Here is a 20,826-nt window from a genome sequence, read left to right on the forward strand (position 1 = left end):
CATTTAGTTGTTCACACACTCAGAATGGTTGCAGCTTCCGTCTCTACACATGTAGATCAAATGTCTAAATGCAAGAAAATGTTTCTGGTTTAGGATGCTAACAGTAACTAGAAACAGCTTATAAACCAAAAAAATCCCACCAGGTTTCAAACCTAGAGCTCAAATATTGCTATGTTATGTTGGCTTGGATGTAATTCCCAGATACACAGGTTGACAGTGTAAATCTCTCTCCACTGTGTTTCGCTCTGAAGGCTTTGATAATGCATACAGCAATGTGCAAGAACCACTAACGTTTCGGTTCGTCCAAGTCCCGGCGTTAACGACAACTACGGGGTAAACGGACTGTCTTCTATTATGTCAGGTTTGTTTCTCAGTATGATGTCAGCGCCAACGTCCAGGATGCTGACCTTCCCTCATGACGTAAAATATGGCTGCCACAGGAAAACAAGCGGTAGAGGTGGAAACCTCAAACAGAAAACGCAGGACATGGACTCCCACCCTTTCCTCTCCTCACACTTTTCCCATTATTTGTCTCAGTTCTTCCCTCCCACCCTCTCTCGCTCTGGCTCTCTTGCATCGCGGCGGAGCTAAATGATGCAACTCTGCAGACCGAGTATGCAATAGTCACCAGTAGAGCCTGTAGATTGTCTCGCACTGACACTGGCGTCTTCACCTCTTAGAAAGGGAGTGGCGGAGGTTGTCAGGGCCAGAGGAGTGGGGGAGTAGCCTTACGAGAAGGGGCCCATTTTCCTCTTACAAAATGTTTTACTGACCTTCTGCGCATTTTTAAAGAAGGTTCAGAAACTTAAAACGTTAAACTCATCCAACAGAGACACAAACCGAGTCAAATCGAGGGAGAACAAATTCTTTGAATTCAATATGAACTTTAACAACGATCAACAGGATCATCACATGTTTTGATTATGAAACAGGTTGAACTTGCAAAATGGTAAATTTTAGCACGCCCATACATTACATGCTAAAGGAAAACAATTTGTTGCAATATACAAGCTAGCGCCAAAAAAAACATGGACATATTATTTGGTGTGTTGAAAATAGTCAAATTATTCTTTTTCTAGCACATGTTACGCTGGTTAACATCGCATTAACTACAGCCATCTTGACATTTGGGAACAGGACTTTGAGTATTTCAGGTTGTCAAGTTATGCCATAAAAACGACAGCAAAAACATTGCTTACTGTCTGTTTGATCGGTTTAAGGACACAGTTTTAACATGTAGTTTTCACTCAGAAGTTAAAACTTCTGAGATTTTCTTTGGACAAACAGCAAAAGGACACTCACATCTCTAGATTTTGGTGTTCTGAGTGGAAAAATTGAATTCTTGACAGTCAGAACCTGAAGACAAAACATGAAAATGAAAGGAGAGACGTAGGCCAAAAACAGAAAATCTGTTCCTTTGCACTTCTAAATGTTGTTTCTCATTAAAATATTCCAAACTTTATTTGAACAAACACGTCACTGCGGCGTTTCAACGAGCGCAGTCACTATTAGCTTGTGTTGCTAATGGTGGCTAACCCGGTCGTTGCTCAGAGCAAAACCCAACGGCTTCTGAACTTCGAACTAATAAACAGTTGAGTTTATTGACATTCCCACATTAAAGCCCTGACTTCAGAGGTAAACAGACGACCACACAGGCGGCCAATTTTTATGCTTACCAAAGGAATATAACAGTTTATTTTCTACTGTCCCAAAAGGTTGTCCACGTGTAACCATTGGAATCCGTGACTTTACCTAGTGACAACACAGGTTGGGCCTCTTAGCCACATGGGGACATAAAAATATTTACGCATTTTTATTGTAAACTTCCATCGTGAGCATTTCAGTATTTTTAACCTGTTAAGATGCAAAAAGTTCATGAACTGAGCCGAGGAGCTCGGTGTTCCAGCACGTAGCTCTTAAATGGCAGGACATCCAACACCACAACACCACAACAAAGAGTGGAGAAAACATCAGAAGCAGAGTCAACAGCGTGACGCGAGACGCCTGGACCTTGGGGACACGCACACGGCCCCATTTGTTCTGTTTTAGCTCAACTAGGTGGAAGCATACTGAAGCGTACGGTTTTGAGTAGCGCTTCAAATTGGGCATAAAAAAAAAAAAGACGCAAATGAAGAAGTAAAGAGATTTCTCACCAGAAAATCAAAACACAATGAAGATAATAGTCTTCATAATTAAGCCATCCACAAAAAACAGCACAGGTTGGCTCGTTGCTTTTCATGCATTTCTGTTCCTGTTCTTCAGCTTGTCTGAGCTGCCATTTTCCCCGTCTGGCGTGTATTTAACCAAATAAATACGGCACACCTCTATTCACTCTCTTGCTCAATTTAACCGTGTATTTCAACATACCTAAGGTCGGTGTGAACGCTTTCAAGAACGTGTAAGGAAATTAACAGTTTGGTCAACCAACTCTCGTGTGCTTCAGCTGAGAGGCGACAGTGAAAAAAAAGTGGGACTCCCTTTTCACAGGAAGAAACCTCCAGGAGAACCCGACTTGGGAAGGGCCCCGTCTTCATCAACCAGCTGCAGCGGAGAGGACAGGAAATAGACACGGACGAACACAAAAGCACGGCACAGACTCAGGAAAGGCGGCCATCTGCTTCGACAGGCTGGATGTGAGAGTGCAGGAAAGGGCCACAAAGAGACACAAAAGCTCCAGGACGTGGATGCCGACAGTGACATGAGAAAAGTGCATAAAGTGATGTGGATGGAGGGAGCAGGTCAAGGAGCGGTGGCCACTTTGTTATGTAACGTGACGCCGCAGACCCACACAGCAGCACAAGCAAGAGAGTCACTTAAAGCCAGACCTAATTACATTAAAGGAAATTATAAATTGTAGAATTGTATACTCTTACGTTTGGTAATATAGTGTAATAAATATAAGGATGTGATGTATAAAACAAAGAGTGTTGGTCTAAGCACAGAACCCTGCTGAACTCCATTATTGTGTCTGGTTGCGTTTTCACTGGCCATATAATTTGACATTTTTCAAATAAATTCACTTTACTGAAACATGCCAATTTTGGAAAGACCTCTCACTTTTGGATAAAACGTTTTGGCGTTGGGATCAGGCTGTTGTGTCTTGGATAACATGATGTACAAAGCAGAAACTTATTGATCCAAGCACAGAATCCTGCTGAGCTCCTTAAATAACTAAAGCTGCATTCCCACTGACCGTATAATCTGACACTTTGAAAATAAATTGGTTAATGGAAATGTGTCAGTTTTTTTCGATAACATTTTTTTGCCACTGCATTGACAAGCCCAAAAAAATCTGTCAAAAAGGATCTGTGCAGGCGTGTGAAAGCTCATAGAGAGAAGACAGAAATGCACAAAAACAGTTTTTCCACACTTTTCTTTCCAAGATGGCTGAAGACATTGCGTCATTTTCCTTCCATTTTCCTATTGTGCACTTATTTGTGTCGCTCCGTCCCACAAAATCCCAATAAAGTGAATGAATGCTTGTGGAAAAAGTGGTGAAAATGTGCAGGAGGCATCAATATGGCTGCCTTTAGCGAAAGTTTAACAAGAACCTGAATTCTCCTCGGTATCAAACGGTTGCATTTAAAGAGCGGAAAATGATCGCAGATTGTAACAACTCTCACAAAAACACTCATGTAACCAGTAACAATGGCAGACCTTTGTTTATTTCTGTTCTTAAAATGAATTTTCTCTCAAAAGGAGTGTTGTTTTTCCGCTCTCTTAGCAACACATCTAAAAAAGACCATCAATGTTTCTTTGCAACCATTGGTCAGACAGATCAGACGTCGCCTTCCATCTCCTGCAGGTTTTCTTACAATTAGAAGAGCAATAGTTATTTCCCAACCATCAATGCTTTTATTCACAAGCACTGTAAAAAAAAAAAAAAAGAAAAAAGAAAGATTTTTGGGAGGGGAAAATAACAAAATTGAGCTACAAAGAAAAAAATGAGGGGAGACAAATAGCAACAACAAAAAAATCAATCTCTTTGCACTGAAAATGGAAAAGTTCAGGAGATAAAAACCGAAATGAGGAAACAAGTGAATCTTTCCAGCGATCGATTGGAGCCAAACAAGGCCAGGAATAGCCTGAATGACGGACGCTAACGCAGCTTTTGCAATATTTTCTTTCCACTTCCATTCAGGTTTGCCTTTGTTTTTCTCACTTTCTGTATCTCTCTCTCTCTTTTTATTTTCTAGTATCCCTCTTTCATTCCTTCTGTCATCCAGACCCAGAACACATAAACACATGTGTCTCACATTCCTCTCTGCAGAGCAGATTCACCCAATTTATTTTCACTGTGTGTGCACGAGTATGTGTGTGTGGGGGGGAGTCTCCTTGTGAGTGTGTGTGTGTGCCAAGCAAGTAAATAATAACCAATCCCAGCTGTATACTGTAGCCTGTCCGTCTTGTTTTCGGTTAGGAAACGTAGACGAACATTAAAGAAAAAGGCTCCATTAATATTGGATGGATGGATGGATGGATGGATGGATGGATGGATGGATGGATGGATGGATGGATGGATGGATGGATGGATGGATGGATGGATGGATGGATGGATGGATGGATGGATGGATGGATGGATGGATGGATGGATGGATGGATGGATGATGGGATGGATGGATGGATGGATGGATGGATGGATGGATGGATGGATGGATGGATGGATGGATGGATGGATTTTCTTTTAATTGTAAAAAAAAATTCTAGGAATAATTTAAATTTGACAAGAAAAATGTTTTTCTAGGATTTTTGTTCTAAGTGGTTATTTGTAATTCTCTCCAACTACAAATTTGTTATTTTGAAAATATATCAGTAGTGTTAGTAAGGAGGGATTACTTGATGCCACAAAATTGTTTTTATTCAAGAATTGTAGCCATATTGGATTCAACAAAAAAATTTCTTGCACTTGCAGCAGATGGCCAGGAGTTGGCAGCGTATTGTGTGATGCACTGGTTTCCACTTCAGTTGTCTGTGTGCATTTCTAACATAAAAATCCACAAGAAGCACAAGAAAATGGCTTTTCGATATCTGTCCACTGCATTGACCGCTGTGCATGAGAAATTACACATGATGCAACAAGTCACATAAAAAACCCTCATCGTCCTCCAACCACTTCCTGTCATCTTCCTATTCTTTGAGCTCTGCGCCAGTGGAAACATCTGGTTGTGGATCACGACGTGGAAACGTGTTTTCATCGCAGTTTTGTGAGATGAACCACCTTCAATATGGCCAAAAAACGCAAACCTCATCCTCGTGCCAAAACGTTTTATGGACAAATGGGGGGTTTTCTAAAAAAATTTAATTGATGCATTTCCATTCAGCAAATTTATTTTCAGAAGGTCAAATCGCGTGATAATATTGCCGATGGAAATGCAGGTACTGCAGCTTGAAGCGCATCGCTCAGTTTGGGTTTGCCGTCTTATAGGCCAGATCCAAACTGTTTCAAAAAAGGAAGACGATGTTTTTGATTTTTGAAGGGTGAGGAGAAATCTGCCCTCTGCTTTCATAGCTCTCACCCACATGTCAGGCTTAGGATCTTTGGGTGGAAAGAAAGAGCGCTCACTCCGCTCCTTTTGGTAGGTTGCCAGGCATTCTTTCGACAGTTAAAAAAGTGTTGTTGTTTTTTATTTTTGGCGAATAAAACAATCCATTTTTTGTTTTCAGCGATGGTGGTCGCTTGCTGTTGCTCCAGATGACAGACCGTCATCCACATGTGGTAGTTTACCTTTGCCTTTCTGTGGGGGAATCACTTCCAAAGATCTGAAAAGTGGATTTTCTTCTCTGCTTTCAAAACAACAAAAAGACTAATTGTTATTTTATACTTTAGAATTAAAAGAAGAAGACCAACAGGCCAGGAATGGGTAGGGAGTGGAGAGGCAAATATGAAGGGGTGGGAGGGCGAGATGGAGGAAGGGGGTGTTGAGTTGGGGTTTTTGGAATTCGGTCTGTGTTTGGTTTGGAAGCGAAGACCCCGTCTCTGGGCTCTCCAGAGGATAATGGAAAAGAGAGGGAGAAGAAAGAGAGGTTTATAGATGTGTGTATGTGTGTGTGTGTGAGTATGTGTGAGTATGTGTATGCCCTCGCAGGTGGTCGGTACAAGCTGATGGAAGGGGCGTGTCTCCACGTGTCGGGAGGAAACGTGAGCGTTCACTGAACCGCGTCGACACGCCGGCGTTCAGGTGCCGCAGCAAACAGATGGGAGTTGTGATCGTGTCAGAATGGGAGCGCGGAGACACACAGAGGAGGTGAATAAGACATTCCTGAGACGGTGGAGGAGGAGGAGGAGGAGGAGGAGGAAAAGGGGGATGCAGGGAGTCAGTGGTTAGTTGGCGGTTTGAAACTAAGAGGAGAAAAATGACTGCCGGGTCCAGGGTTGGGCCCAAAATTGTTACCACAACCAGCCAGCGAGCCAGGGGGAAGCAGAGGAAAACACAGTCAAAAAAAAAAAAAAGAGTTATATAGGAGGAGAAGCGAAAAAGGGCCTCCTCCTCCTACAGGAGGGCCTGCAGACTCCGTCCTGTGCTGCAGGAGGAGAAAAGAGGCGGGAGCTGTGCTTTTATAGCTGGGCTGAACCCACTGAACCCATCATGTACAAACAGCAGAGAAAGTATGGAAACAACAGAGGCCTGAAGGCCGCAGTCACCCAGGGAGCTTCCAACGATAGGGTTCAGGTTAAGGACCAGGATTGGACATTCGAGAGCAATGACAACAGAGCATCATTGTAGCCCTTTTTAAACAACTTACTTCAACTGATAAACTTCATTTTGCTTTGATTTTGTGTTTCAGTCTACCTTCCTTCATCTGTCAGTGCGTTTATTTGCCTTTTGTCTAATTTTCGAGACTATTTTACTTCCTTCATATTGTTTCAGTACTTGTAGAGTCTTGCCAATATACACACATTGATATATATATATATATATATATATATATATATATATATATATATATATATATATATATATTATATATATATATATATATATATATAAACAACTGTTATCTTCAATTGTTATAAAAATACTGTATTTATCAAAAATGCCTGAAAAAAAAAAAAAAAAAGAGCTGAAAAGAAATTTGACTTGGTAATTTACTCCTTGAAATTGGGCCTCTGTCTCTTTAAGAAGCTCCTGCTCTTTCTGAAACTCCGCCTTCAGGACGTTGTCACAACACGGCTCCTCTATCAACCCTTTAACAACGTTTTCACCAGCGTTGAGCTGAGAAGTCGGTCATATAAAGATGCGCAGTTCCACCAGGCGTTGGTTAATTGGTGCTGGCTGAGGGAGCAGAGCGGGGGAGTTGCAGAAGCTCAGAAGCTTAAAAACTTTAGCTCAGAAAAGGGACTTCATCCTTAAAGGTGAGTATGTCAACGGTTGCCGTGGGAAATTCAAGGATTTCTCAATGAGAGAATAACATTATAACATGATGCAAAGTTCAAAAAACTTGATTTTGCACTTTTATTACTTAAACAACACTGCTGCTTTTTTTTTTCTATGTAGATTTTGGAAGAAGTTTACTTAGGAAAAAATATTGCAAAATTCCTCGCAAGTATTTCTAAAGTAGCACCAAAAAAAAAAAGTCTGTGCTTTAGATGTCACAAAAACCAATCATAAAATTCTGGAGGGATTGCTTGGTGAACAAACCGCCTCCTGAAAACCAAGCAGCAAACAAAACAGGGAGAAAGTTTCAAGCAGAAACAAATGCAAAAACCACTAAAAGAGACGTGGAAACTCTCAGGTGGAACAACATGTTGACAAACCAGCTACTGCCATGCTCTCCACAAAGCTGACTTTCATTGAAGGGTGGTGAAAAATAAAGTATAAGAAATCCCATTTGTAGTTTGCTACAAGCCATGTTGGGGACACAGTGTGATGAGATCAGATAAAAAATTCACCCGAGCCCCACCTCGTTCGACCACTGCTGTCTGTGGAAATGCTTCTCTGAAGGGAAACTGGTGAGAGACGATGGATGGAGCTAAATACAGTAAATAGAGCTGAGAGAGTCCTGGAGGTTCACAGCGCAACAACCCCTAAACGTACAGCTCCGGCTATAACACCGTGGTTTAGATCAACGATCATTCTTGTAATCTTTGGCATAACGTGGAAACGTTGCTGTTCCAGAGTGCTTTCCTTCTGAGCCAAGGTTGAGATTTTTGAAAAGGAAAATGGGCCAAGACTTTAGTTACTGGTAGAGAAATGCCTCAGGTAAGAGGTATTTTTCTAATGTGTACCAAAAGTTAAAAAGACCACATTCAACCATTGGTCTATCAATTTTGATCACATATACTGAACTTTGTGGTTGCAACATGATGCAAAATGCAGAAAAATTTTTTGCATCATGTTGCACAAGATTATGTCACATCTATAAAATTTATGTTCTGTCTTCTACAACATTTCTTCCCTAAATCCTACATTCCTCTCTTTCTTCACTTGTTGGCTGACTTCCAAGCACTTCTCTCTTCTTTCTGTCTTCTACCCTGTCTTGGTTTCTGTACTGACCTGACTCTTTACCTCCTACCAACACATTGTCCTTGTATCGAACGCATAAAAACAGACAGGTCCCATATGTACCAAAAGAGGAGTGTTCCCCCCAGTTGGATAAGGGCGGTAAAACAGACCGATGGAGGAATGACAGGAAAGGAGATTGTTTGGCTCTGGTTCTTGAAGGAAAATCCACACAACTGTGTCTGGCCCAGCCTTTAGTGAGCTGATGCAAGGAGGCTGCAACCTGCACATTTCTGGTTTTATAAGAATCGCCCCCACACAGCCAGCTCTGACCACCTTGTTGCAAAGTTTGGGGAATTCTGTGGTGCTGATTAACTCATAGGTCATTACCAACAAACGCCCTGCCTTTTGGGAACGAGTGCTGTCCTCGAGGAGGTGTTAAAATTTTCAGGAGTGATGATGTCAAAGATTGGGGAAGTCCGTGTTTGCCCATCTACCCACCTTTATACATATATTAGATGCTGCTGTTGAACAAATACCTAAAACAGATTGGGTTGGGATCTCAACCAAGGTGCTCATTTCCCAATTTACTTATTGTAAGCCTATTTCCAACTTGGTAGCACAACTGGGTCCTCATGGCTGCACGTTTTTAGTTACTGAGCCTTAGTGCCACAACAAAAAAATGGATTCCTCAAAGTTGCTGCCGCTAACAGTTGTTCAGGTTTGGCTTCATCTGCATTAAGGAAATACCAAGATGCTTGAACGTGGTGTGTGGTTTCATACGCTTCACGTCAGATTAGAATAATTAGCAGAGCTGGGACCAAGCCATTGTTTTTGTATGTTTCAGGTCTCAAGTCTTTATCCTGAAGTCAAGTCTCAAGCAGAGACAGCCGACTGTAAGTGTCAAGTCCCAAGTCTGAAATTTCAAGTCCTCTCAATCCTTTTTTTTTCTGTCATGTTAAATGTAAATAATAGACAACATGTTCATTTATTATTATTATTATTATTTGTGTTTATCTCAAGTCGTGAGGAAATAAGTCGGAATTCTAAAATGGCATCTTTATGTTGTCTGGATAAACTTTAAGTTTCCCCAAAAAACTGTTAAAAATTCTGTGAAAAACTGTCAATATGATTTCCCATCATAAACGACTCCTCCTCTGATGGAACTGGACCCGCTTCGTCGTTACGATGGGGAACTCTGAATCCTTCTTATTGTCTTCTTTTATATAAAATGCTAAAACTGAAATCTGTTATCATTTCACAACAGCAATGCGTTTGCTATGGTGATTCCCACTTTTTCTGGGGGGAGCAGGGCAGATGGGCAGCATCGTTCCTTTCACTAGAAACACAATTAGAAGCACTGAGAAAAATTTTGGTTTTCACAAATCAGGCATCGTACAGAAACTGTAACTTACAGAAAAGTCCCAGAAAGGTAGCTTTTTATCAACGCAGGTTTTTTTACTTTGTATGACTGAAATCTGGAGCTTAGAAAAGGCAGTAAAGTTTTCTTTGTTTTGTTTTACGTTTGAAACGAAACAAAACATCCCTAATTCTGAAACAACACTGGTGGGCCGGGAACACAAGCTTGTGGAACTCCTTTCTTATGGCGAGCAAGTCTAAAAGTTGCAAATGTGTCACTCCCAAAAGAATCTGCACGTTTAACACTGTCCTCCACAGAAATGTCTTTTCACATCACAAAACTGTACGAAATCAAATAACAGAAAAACAATGCAGAATGGGAACTAAATTTTAACTGTTTTTTTTTCGACCTTTATCTTTTTTTCTTGTTACCTTTTTTTGAAAGAAATTATGGATTTTTTTTTCTTTTTTTAAAAAAAAACATCCAAGGTGAGTTTAATCTTTTAAACAAGTGCAGTGTGACCTTTAAGCAGGATTCACATGTGTGCTTATTTAAAGGGAACTGTGGAAGAGATTATACTTCATCATTGATCGAGCATTTACCTTTCAGGAGCGCCTCTGTTGCCTCTGTAGTTTGTCAGGAGACGCCGTCGACGTCTTGTCTTCGAGAACAAAAATTTAAAATGAAAAATTTAAATCAAGCCAGTTTGTGTGGCTCTCCTTGTAACATTTCCCAGCGAGCAACCAGTTGCAAACCGGTTCTCTTTAAAGATATGGAAAAAATAAAATCAAATAAAAAAAATTTAGAATTAATGTCTGCAGTGAATGAAGTGGTCAGTTTTCAGGTAGGTAACCAAAAACCTTGTCAAAGAAATAGTTTCTGTCAAAATTACACTGTCACAAAGTGGAGGAAGAAGAAGAAGAAGAAAAACGACTCAAAGGAAAGCAAACTGTCACTCAGGGTTGAGTGATGTAAGTTTGAAGTCGTCCTCAGACAATAAGGCGGAGGTTTTCCTGGAGGTGCATCGCCCAGTTGCGACGCTGGTCAACTGGAGCAGAGAGGAGCGGGGAGCGGAGGACAGGCTGTCCGAGAGGAGGAGGCCGACGGAGGGCGGAGAGGAGGAGGAGACGCGGCCCCTGCCAGCTGTTCTGACTCCGTCTGCAGTTCAGCATCCAAGCTTCGGCACGGGTTGCCTCCCTCTAGTGGTTAAAGCGCAGCACTACACCAAAAACAAACTAAACATAACTAGTTTTCTTGGTCTGTCCCCCCAATAATACATAATACTATGTATTATTATTATTAATAATAATAATAATAATTCCAAAACTACATTCATCCAGTTTCACAGAAATAATCACCTGACAGCAATCCAGGCACTTTTCACATTTATATTAGCTGGCTGTTCAGTCAAATCCACTCAGTTCTTAGATCTTTGCAACATTTTGCAGAACATACTCATGCCACTGCTTGCCAAAGGTTTCAGTGAGCTCATTATGCAGATGTGGAAATAACATGACAAGTAACATGGATGTCTGTACACATGTATGGAGATACACAAGCCGAACATTTCCCAAACACATAGCAAAGGAAACTCTAAACTGGTTTTAGAGTGAGACAAATCCCTCTCCTGGATTGGTACAGCTCAGTGGTTTCTACGTCAGCCTCAGCTTGCAACCCACCACCGTAATGGTTGCGTGCATCGCAACTTCTGCATCAATAATTGCTGATTGTGCACATACACGCATACCTATTTATACATTTGTGCTGTAACAAGGAAGTGCTGTTGGACTTCAGCTGTTCATTGAACTCCAGCTCAATTAAAAGGTTGCTCCAGCAATCTCTGTTGTCTCCTAGTAGCCTTTAGGTCACTTCAGAATCATCATCATCACTTCTTCTCCCAATTCATGTTCCAAAGTTGTGCTAAAACTAGTGCTGTCAAGCGATATGCCAGCTTAAACAGAGTTCACTTCAGTTCTGGACAGGGTCAATCCCAGCAGATCTAGGAAACTCATTTCACCCGTTACATGGAGAGCTGGTAGCACATCTCCAACTCTCAGAAGAGGAAGTAGAGAGTAGAGAGTGAAGGGGAGGGGGCTGGATGTTGCGCAACGACATGGGGAATTCTTCCTCCTGTGAATTAGCCAGAATGACAATGAGTAAGGCAATTTACTCATTGTCCAGGGACAACAGATGGAAAAATTTGCGCATTTACAGAAACGTTAATTAATGTGCATTGTCCTTTGTAAATAAATCTAATACATTGTCTCTGAAAAACTGATTGCTCATTGCAGTCTGGACTTCTTGTGGACTTGAACGCTGAACCACACGTCGGTGGACCAACACTCCCATTGACACACACTGTAGGTTGAGAAAGTCGGGTACTTTTTTGCACCTCAAGCTGGTTTTCAGCCATGCTTTATAATCCACCCAAGACTGTTTGCTGCACCATTTATAATGGTGTGTTTTACACCTTTTTCCCCATAATAGCTCTGCACACAATAGGTTGTGTTTATTGCTTTTCCAATAAACACAAGAAAAAGCAGCTCTTAGATGTAATCTGAATTTTGAATGTTAAACATCTTTTTCCCTCAGCAACTCAAGGCGCATATGTAAAACAGGAAGGAAGAGTTATTTCAGTATCGCGGTTGTTTCTGGTTTGCTTGCCTCGTTTTCTTCCGCAGTCACTCCATCTACCGTAAGAAGACCAACCGCACTTCGCAACACAACTGCTCTCTATATTGGCTGGTGAGTTGCATTTCATATTTATCATAACACTGGTTAAAGTATTTACTTTGTTTCTTTATTTTTGTTTCTTTCTGTGTTTTCTCTTACTAGATATTGAGGGAATACTTTGGCCATGCAGCTTCTAAAAGCTGGGCAGATGTTTCTGGGCTTCATCCTCTGCGTCTCAGGTCTGAAACAGAGTTTGTGTGTGGTAAGACGGAGGAGATACAAACCGATTGCTCGGGTGACATTATGTGTTGTGTGCGCGTGTCTTACAGGGGCTCTGGGAGCAGAGAGAGGCATCTGCGTCCTGAAGGGTTCATCCGTCAATCTGACTTGCTTTGCTGAAAATCCAGCCGCGCCCAACACCTGGTGCTACCTGAAGGAAAACAAAACTATGTGCGTAGTGAAAGAGATTTCTGAGATTTCTGCAAGTGTCACCTACAACATAACGGAGGACGGGACTCTAACTATCAGAGATGTAAAGAAGAGTGACGAGCACAGCTTCTGCTGCCAAGAATCCTGCAGGGAATGCAAGAACAGAACAAAGCTCCACGTCGCAGGTACAAACAAGGTCTATTTCTTTAATACAGAAGCTTATTGCAGGCTGCTTATTGCTACTGCAGTGTATTGACATATAGGTACACCTGAAATCAGATGTTTTTTTTTAAGTTTTATAAAAAGACAGAATCTTTTTCACACCACCTGATGTTAATTTAGACTAAACAAATGTTTTGAAGCAGCTATGTTGTTCAAAAAGATTTTCCTTTCTAAATCCCAGAAAGTTGAGAGATCGTTGTTCCTGAGAACTTTTAAGCTGTCCGACTTGTATTAAGCCCATTGTAGATAGAAAAAGAAAGGAAGAAATACATTTTTGCCAATTTTGATATTAATCTCAGAAATTTTCTTGGGGGAAAAAAATAACCTTTGAAATGTCTAAGTTTAAAAAAATATATAAAAATTTTAAATTGCTTGAAAACAATAATACATTTTGCTATTTACTTCAGAAATTAAAAAATAAAACTTGAAAAGTTTATAAATTTTCTATTTTTCTGAAATCATCACAATAATTTTCCTTAATTCCAAAAGTTAAAAAAAAATCCAGAGACTGAGCTACGGCATTTCCTTGTTTTTTTGTCTTGTTTCTCAAACTCAGACATTTACATGTTTTGCATTTTCTTTTAGCAGTTTTCTGGATTTTTTTGGCCAATATCTTCCGACAGATCTAGTCTAACTACGTGAGCTACGTTTTTAGGACACCTTCATCACACAAATGTTTTTATCTCTGTCAGACAAATTTTCTTTTGCACAGACATGAGAGCAACATGCTGTCATTTCAGACCTCCAGGTGAAAGTGTTTCCTGCCTCAGAGGGACAGAAAGTGACTCTGATGTGCTCAAGCAGCTGTTCTCTGACTGAAAGCCCTGCGGCCTTCATCTGGTACCAGAACGGAGAGTTCCTCTATGAGGACTGGTCCCCCTGGTACCAAGAGCTGGTCAGCAGTGATCAGGCGGTCAGATACTCCTGTGCTGTCAAAGGCTTCGAGGATCTCAGAGCTCCTGACGTCTCAGTGGGTCAGTGACACCAGAAAACGTGAAGCGACGGGTGAAATAAGTAGTAAGTTATGTGAAATGAGACAGGGAAAATGTACTGAGCACACACAACAAAGAAGGTGGAAAAAAGGCACGGAAAGCCAAGACATCAATTGAAATCGATCATCGATTTGGAGGAGTGAAAAGAATCAACAGAAGAATTGTCCAAGCGCCAAAGGCCACATGAGGAGAGTTTCAGAAAGATCTCCTCATGTTCAACGTTTCAGCAAGACTGTGATCCCAAACCCAAACTTTTTTACCCTGTTCCATTTCACATAACTTAATTTCTGTACTCATTTGTTTTGGTTTCTTTCTATGTGAGGATTGCTTTGGTTGTCACCGACACCTGCTGAAAATGTCATATCAGTATTTCCTTTAGGAATATGTTCACTATGAAAAATTGTGTCACGTTCAACCGTTGGATTATTTATTTAAGTTTGTTTGTTTGTTTTCTTTTAAACAAAACCAATGAATGCATCAAACTACAGTTGGAAAATGGCAGCATGTTCATTTCTTTACAGACTTCATCCATCCAGACTGTTTCAGTGTGACGTATTTAAATGGAGAAATGTGTCCGGAGAAACTGAAATCAGCCGAGGCGCCGTGCTCCATCACGTACCCCAGAGGTGACGATTCCTCGCAGAAACCCCCATCCAGTCTATCTAACATGTCATAAGTTTGTTTATTTCCTCCTGACAGATGTACGTGTTGAAATGCTCCCTAAAACGGATTATGTCACACTGATCTGTAAGACCAGCTGCCCCTCCGCTGACGCTCACACCGCCTTTACTTGGTACTGGAACAGAAAGGCTTTCAGGGACTGCACCAGTCAGGACATTATGTTATTTGAATCTGAGGACTATGTCTCCTGCGCTGTTAAAAACAATGAATACATGCACTCTGATGAGATCTGTAAGTACCTTTTTTTTTTTTTTTTACAGGTAAACATTTTTTGTTTTGTGCCCAGATGCTTTCTGGATGTAGATAGAAAAAAGAGAAAAGGAAGAGTACATTTCAGCCAAAAAAAAAAAATTCAGAAGTTTTGAGATTTATCTAAAAAATTTTCAACACAATTTTGGAAATGTCTGAGCTCCAAAAGTCAAGGAATACATTTTCTAGAAATTAATATTTGGATTTCTGAAAAGTCAAAAATTTGAAAAAAAAAAAAAAAAGACAAATCTCAGAAATGTTGAAGAAAAAACTTGGAAATTTCTGCATTTGAAAAGTGGTGAAATTGCTAGAAAAACATCAAAAATTTCAAGAATAATCTCAAAATTTAAAAAAAATTAAAATATCGGAAATTTCCAAACTCCAAACATTGACAATTTGTGAGTAAAAAAAAACAACTGAATTTTTTAAATAGATCTTAGAAATTTTCTGGGAAAAAAAACGTAGAAGATTTCTGAGTTTCAAAAATTGAAAGTTCAGATTTTTTTTTTCTTGCCAAATTGTCAACATTTGGCACTCAGGTTCTCAAGAAGTTGTGGAAGTTTTAAAAAATGTTTAACTTTTGAAAATCAGATGGGGGGAGCTGAAATTTTTCTAGAAAATCAATGACATTTTTTTCTGGAAAAGTTTTTCCTACAAAATGTCTGAGATTGATCTAACAACTATAGTTTTTTTTACTCGCAGACTGTTGGCTTTTGGAACTCAAAAATTTCCTTGATTGTTTATGTTTTTCCTGTCGACAACGGCCCTAATTCATAGTCGTAGTGATCACTTTTCACTGAGCATTCTGATTTCCTTCTTCAGGCACAAACTCCGCTACTGTGAATTATGTCAGCAGGAGCTTGTGCGTGCTGGAAGGAGCTGCTGTAAACATTTCCAGCAAATACACAAAGAGCCACTCAAGTCATCCAACCTTGCTTTCGTGGTATAAACTAAAGCGAGACATGAATGAGGAGATCGACGTCACCATAATGGAAGCAGGAGGTCGGCTGGAGCACCACAACATTGATCATTATGAACACACGCTCACAATCAACAACCTGATGAAGAATGACTCTGGTGAATACATGTTCACTCTCAATAAGTATCTCATAAGTGAGCAGCCTGACCTGCTGGGAGCCATCCTGGTGGTCACAGGTAGTATTTGTTTTTCTCCTAATTTTCTTCATTTATTTATGTATTTCTTTATTTTAGATTTAGATCGTATTTAATTTTTATGTAATTTCCCACTTGTGTTATGAATGTTAAAGGTAACATTTACATTTACTGATATTTAACACTGTATAGGAGTATATTCACATCAAATAATCACTTTCCTCAAATAATCAATCAGTCAAATAGAGAAATTACACTGACAAACAAAATCCTGTAGGGTTTTGTTTAACATTTGAAAACCTCCCCATCATTTTCCTTCAACTTCAAGGCCTCGTTCCACATTGTGTTGGTCTATCAATGGAGAACTTCATGGAGCCGAATTGGGCCCATAAAGTTTGTTCAAAAAAAAAATTTAATTAAGTGAAAAAATAAAAAAATCTGAAACAGAACCTTGAATCCGAAAAGACGTTTTGAACATTTTTTTTCAGTCTCGCATCCTATTTTTTCAGTTCTTTTTTTTCAGTTTCAATTTTCTTCTTTTTTTTTTGAACAAACTTCACGGCCCCAGTTCAGCTCCCGTTAAACTCCTGACGTTTAACGGAGGAGTTTAAACGTCAGGAGTTTAAACATCAGGAGTTTAAACTGACGTTGGCATTTTGTCACGTTCGTGGTTGTAATGTGACAAAGTAGGAGTGCACGACATATAGGCACCAACATCGATATCTGCCAATATCAGTCATTTTTTTGAACATATCAATATCGGTCCAATCAATGAAACTGGGCCGATACAAACATCCGATATTTATTTTTATCCGTCTCTGGTTGATTTTTTTTCCCCCAAAGGTGTTGAAACAATACTGAAATGGTAAATATCAGTTATTGACCATATTAGAAATATTAATATCAGATATGAAATATCAGATATTGACATTGACCAAAATTTTCTTGTAGGTGCATCCTTAATGTAAGGGATATGAAATATTACAAAACACCTCCCTGCCAAACTTACATGCTTTTGCTTTTTGACCGTTTCTCATTAATCTGCCGTGTCTCGACGTGTTTCAGGTCTGAAGGTGACCATGACTCCCTCTGACATGGTGACAAAAGGTCAGAGAGTCACGCTGACCTGCAGTACCAGCTGCCCTCTGAGTGAGGAGACAACCTACATGTGGTTCTTCAATGAGGAACCTCTGAGCCTCACTGGGGGCCACAACAAGCAAGTTGTTCTGAACCCAGTCAGACGTCACCATGCGGGGAACTACTCGTGCGCTGTGATCAGAAGCCCCCAGAACATCAGCTCGACCGTGAAGCTTCTTACTGTCAGAGGTAATTCAACGATTGGCCGTGTGAAAGTATACTCCGTACAAATGACGAATCCATTAAACCAAGTGAATCAAGCAGTTTGTACTCGTCTTTTCCGTAGACGGAGATAAAACTGCGACAGCAGCAATGAATATAACAAAAATTGTTTTCCTGTTGCTGCTTCCTCTTGTTGGATGTAAGCTGTACCTGATGCTGAGGTAGAACACCTTCAATTATTCCACGTAACGACGCCTGCTCGCCATTACATTAACACATTCAACTTTTATTTTTATGAACGAAGAAAAAGAAAAACTGCAACTCGCAGAGTCAAGGCGAGTGAAAACGTGGCAACCGAAGAGGTGAGGACAAGCTCTCAAAGTGAAGTGGCTGTTTTTGTGTCTTTCTCTCGGCCAAGTGTTTTGTTTTTTCTCACAGGTGACGTCACAATACGAGTCGCTCCCGCTTACGGACAGAAACGCTCGTGCTGCAGGAGGACTGGAAGACAGGCAGCAGGACATTGTGTAACGACTTGACTTGATGGGCTGCGGTATTCGACATAAGCCCTGAAAGTCATGGACAGAGTTCATGGGGGAAAAAAAGCAACTTTAGGTACCAAAGATAAAGCCTTTTCCGTTGATATCGCTTCTTGCTCATGGGTTGGATGTAACTTCTTTATCTGCTGATAAAGAAGTCACAAAGTTCAAATGGCGATGTCCAGATCAAGAAAGATGATCATAACCTTTCATGAAACAGGATTCTGCGAACTAAGTAGTAGAAATAACACCACATTTACTAAGGCTTGGCAAACCCTCTGTTAAAATATCTAAACAGTTGAGATTTAAATAATGGAGACAATGTTATCTCCTGCCATTTAATGTGGCATTTCACTAAAGAAAAACAAACATGTTAGAAGATAAGGATTAAGAAAAATGAAAAACACACAACGGCCTGATTAAGTACAAATACATGTTGGAAGCACCTTTTGTGTCTGTTTTAGCCTTTACTTTGCTTTGGCAGAGTTCGCTTTGCATCTTGACTTTGTCGTCTCTCTCTAATCTAGCTGTCAAGCTTCCTCCATCTGAAAAAGAGTAACATGACATCCTGTTCCTACCAGGCATGCAGTGCCTTTGCTGATGCTTCGTGTCGTTTCTGTGTACAAACTTAACTTTTGGTCAAAACGCTTCCAGTTTGGTTTCTCCAGACCGCAGAACATTCTTTACCAACCTTTTTAGAAGACTTCAGCTGAGTTTTTTTTGCTAGAAAATATTCCTGACGTCGAAGCCTTTTGCTCAGTCCAGACATGCAGAGCAGATAGTTTTCACATGTGGAAATCAACCAGAGCTTGTTGGAAATTGCTGCAGCTACTTTAGCCGCTTAGCGTGACAGTCGATGTTTGATGTTTTTATCAATTCAGGGGAAAAAAAAAAAAAGAAAACGCCCAGTGTTTTTTTAAAAACAAAAACGATTTTCTCCAGTTATTGTTGATTGTCTTTACTGTAACATAGTGGATTGTTTTGTATTCTTCTCCTGACTGATACTTTAGCATCTCCATGGCTGCATCAACAGGTGGCAAATATGAAAATGTAAGGAACGTCCCATTAGGACAACTGAGCCTTATTTCAGATATAATCGATATAATTGATGAAAGTTCAATGAGACTCAGAACTCTTGAGTTTCAACAGGATTGTGTATGCTGATGAACGCCAAAAGTATATTTCTTGTTAAATTGTCCTTTAAATAATTATGTTTGTTCTTTGTTTTCAAATAGTAGCCTGATTGATGTCAGCAGATATTTAACCTAGAACCATTTTCAACCATTTTGTAAGCAGTTCATTGTAAGCATTCATTTAATTTGCCTTTGGGATCAATAAAGTAATTTTGAGTTTCAATTTAATCTGCCAGTGTTCCTTCTCTGCTTACAGCATGCATCTTGTGCAATATTTGTATTTATGTGCGCTGCATTTGAATCACTCAGCAACAATCAACGATTCATCTGTGGCTCTGATAACCGTGGTTTGGTTAAATTCGATAGTTTGCAAAACTGATTAATGTGGCGTGAGTTCAGACAACATTATTCAATTATTTCATAAAGTTTATTTGAATTTCAAAATGCTTAAGAGTATTTGTAATCATGGTTGCCTTACCAAAGCCAATTTCTTGCATAGACATTTTTTTTTTATTATTATTTATAATAATATCTACAACAAATTACATAAACATCAACTAAAAGAATGTCAAAGCTTAAAGGAAGGCAAAAGGGCAAAAATTACAAACAGGAAAATATTAAATACAGCAAATTATGGCTGATTACATGAGAAATTTTTCACAAATGGAAGTTGTCTTTAACGCTTTAGTATTGGTACACTACATCAGACAATACAAATATGAAAAGGCATTCAATTTGGGTTTCAACTTAAGACATTGTCAGCTGTGGATATTAAATTGTGCTAAAATTGATATTAAGTTTATAACAAATACTTAATTTTTTGGAGTGTTTAAACAGAAAGAGCCACATAATATAGTTTCAAAGTTAAACGCTGGGTCTATTTCCAATTTTCTTTTTAGGAGTGAAAAAAAATATCTCCAGTGCCTGGAGCACCTAGAGAAAACCCACAGAGCACGGGGAGACCATGCAAACCCCACATAGCAAAGATCTGACACATCCTCTCTGTGAGCTGCAGAGCTCAACCACTGCATCACCACGCTGCCCACTTCTATCTTAACATTTGGATGTTTTATTAAGTTGGGTCAGGAGGGGACCGGTTTTCTAGTTGGTTAATGGGGCCAGGGCAGTTTTGGGAGGAACTTTCCTTTTTAAATGTTCTCGATGGTGGAAGCGAGCTCCCCGACTCAGAGGCCACAGACCAACATAAGTTTGGTTCCTTTGTTCCATGTCTTCCTCCTTCTCTAAACACTTTTTGCTTCCTACTTTGTTCTTTTGCCGTCGTTCGTTTTCAGGGAACATTTTTCCAATTGGCCGAATTAGACACGTTCTTGACTTTCTTTCACTCTTTTGTTTCTTTTCTCGGTTTCTTCAAACGCAGAGCCCCTTCGTACCTTTTTCCAAATCGACAGCTTCAATTTTTTTTTTCTTTCCGTCCCGCGTGGATTCATCGTCTGGATTGTCCGATCTCTCTGGGATGGTTTCTCCTTCCAGCTCCGTCCTTTCCGTGGACACCAAATCCGTGGAACTACCCGAAATCTCTTGGCCTAAAACTTAGACCTGGTCTGGCTCTTCCTCCGTCTCTTGCAACACTGAGATCTTTGCTGGAGATCTTCCTCCTCAGTTCTCAGAGTGTTGGCAGGGTGCAGATCCTCATTTGCTCTTTCCAAATGAACACTTTTCTCACAACTCGTCTGCTGT

General features: G+C 40.1%; 2 protein-coding genes across 3 annotated transcripts in view; one reads left to right on the plus strand and one right to left on the minus strand.

Moving 5' to 3' along the window:
• LOC129367270 (zinc finger protein GLIS2-like) overlaps positions 1-10,836 on the minus strand; it is a 29,563-nt gene extending 18,727 nt beyond the window's left edge. For both annotated transcript variants that reach the window (XM_055041594.1, XM_055041593.1), the window contains exon 1: positions 10,404-10,836. The gene's annotated coding sequence lies outside the window, so the exon portion shown is untranslated. The remainder of the gene's footprint in view (positions 1-10,403) is intronic.
• Positions 10,837-12,485: 1,649 nt separating this feature from the next.
• On the plus strand, positions 12,486-19,319 carry LOC129367269 (B-cell receptor CD22-like). Its single transcript, XM_055041592.1, has 11 exons — positions 12,486-12,546; positions 12,637-12,713; positions 12,804-13,088; positions 13,866-14,099; positions 14,639-14,743; positions 14,817-15,029; positions 15,870-16,202; positions 17,226-17,486; positions 17,584-17,680; positions 17,764-17,821; positions 17,898-19,319. Exons 2-11 carry the CDS (start codon positions 12,659-12,661, stop codon positions 17,985-17,987), a joined length of 1,731 nt encoding a protein of 576 aa, XP_054897567.1. The 5' UTR covers positions 12,486-12,546; positions 12,637-12,658; the 3' UTR covers positions 17,988-19,319.
• The last annotated feature ends 1,507 nt before the right edge of the window (positions 19,320-20,826 follow it).

Source organism: Poeciliopsis prolifica, unplaced genomic scaffold (genome assembly GCF_027474105.1).
Source record: "Poeciliopsis prolifica strain line A6 unplaced genomic scaffold, Auburn_PproV2 SCAFFOLD016, whole genome shotgun sequence".
In the NCBI taxonomy this organism is placed as follows: domain Eukaryota; kingdom Metazoa; phylum Chordata; class Actinopteri; order Cyprinodontiformes; family Poeciliidae; genus Poeciliopsis; species Poeciliopsis prolifica.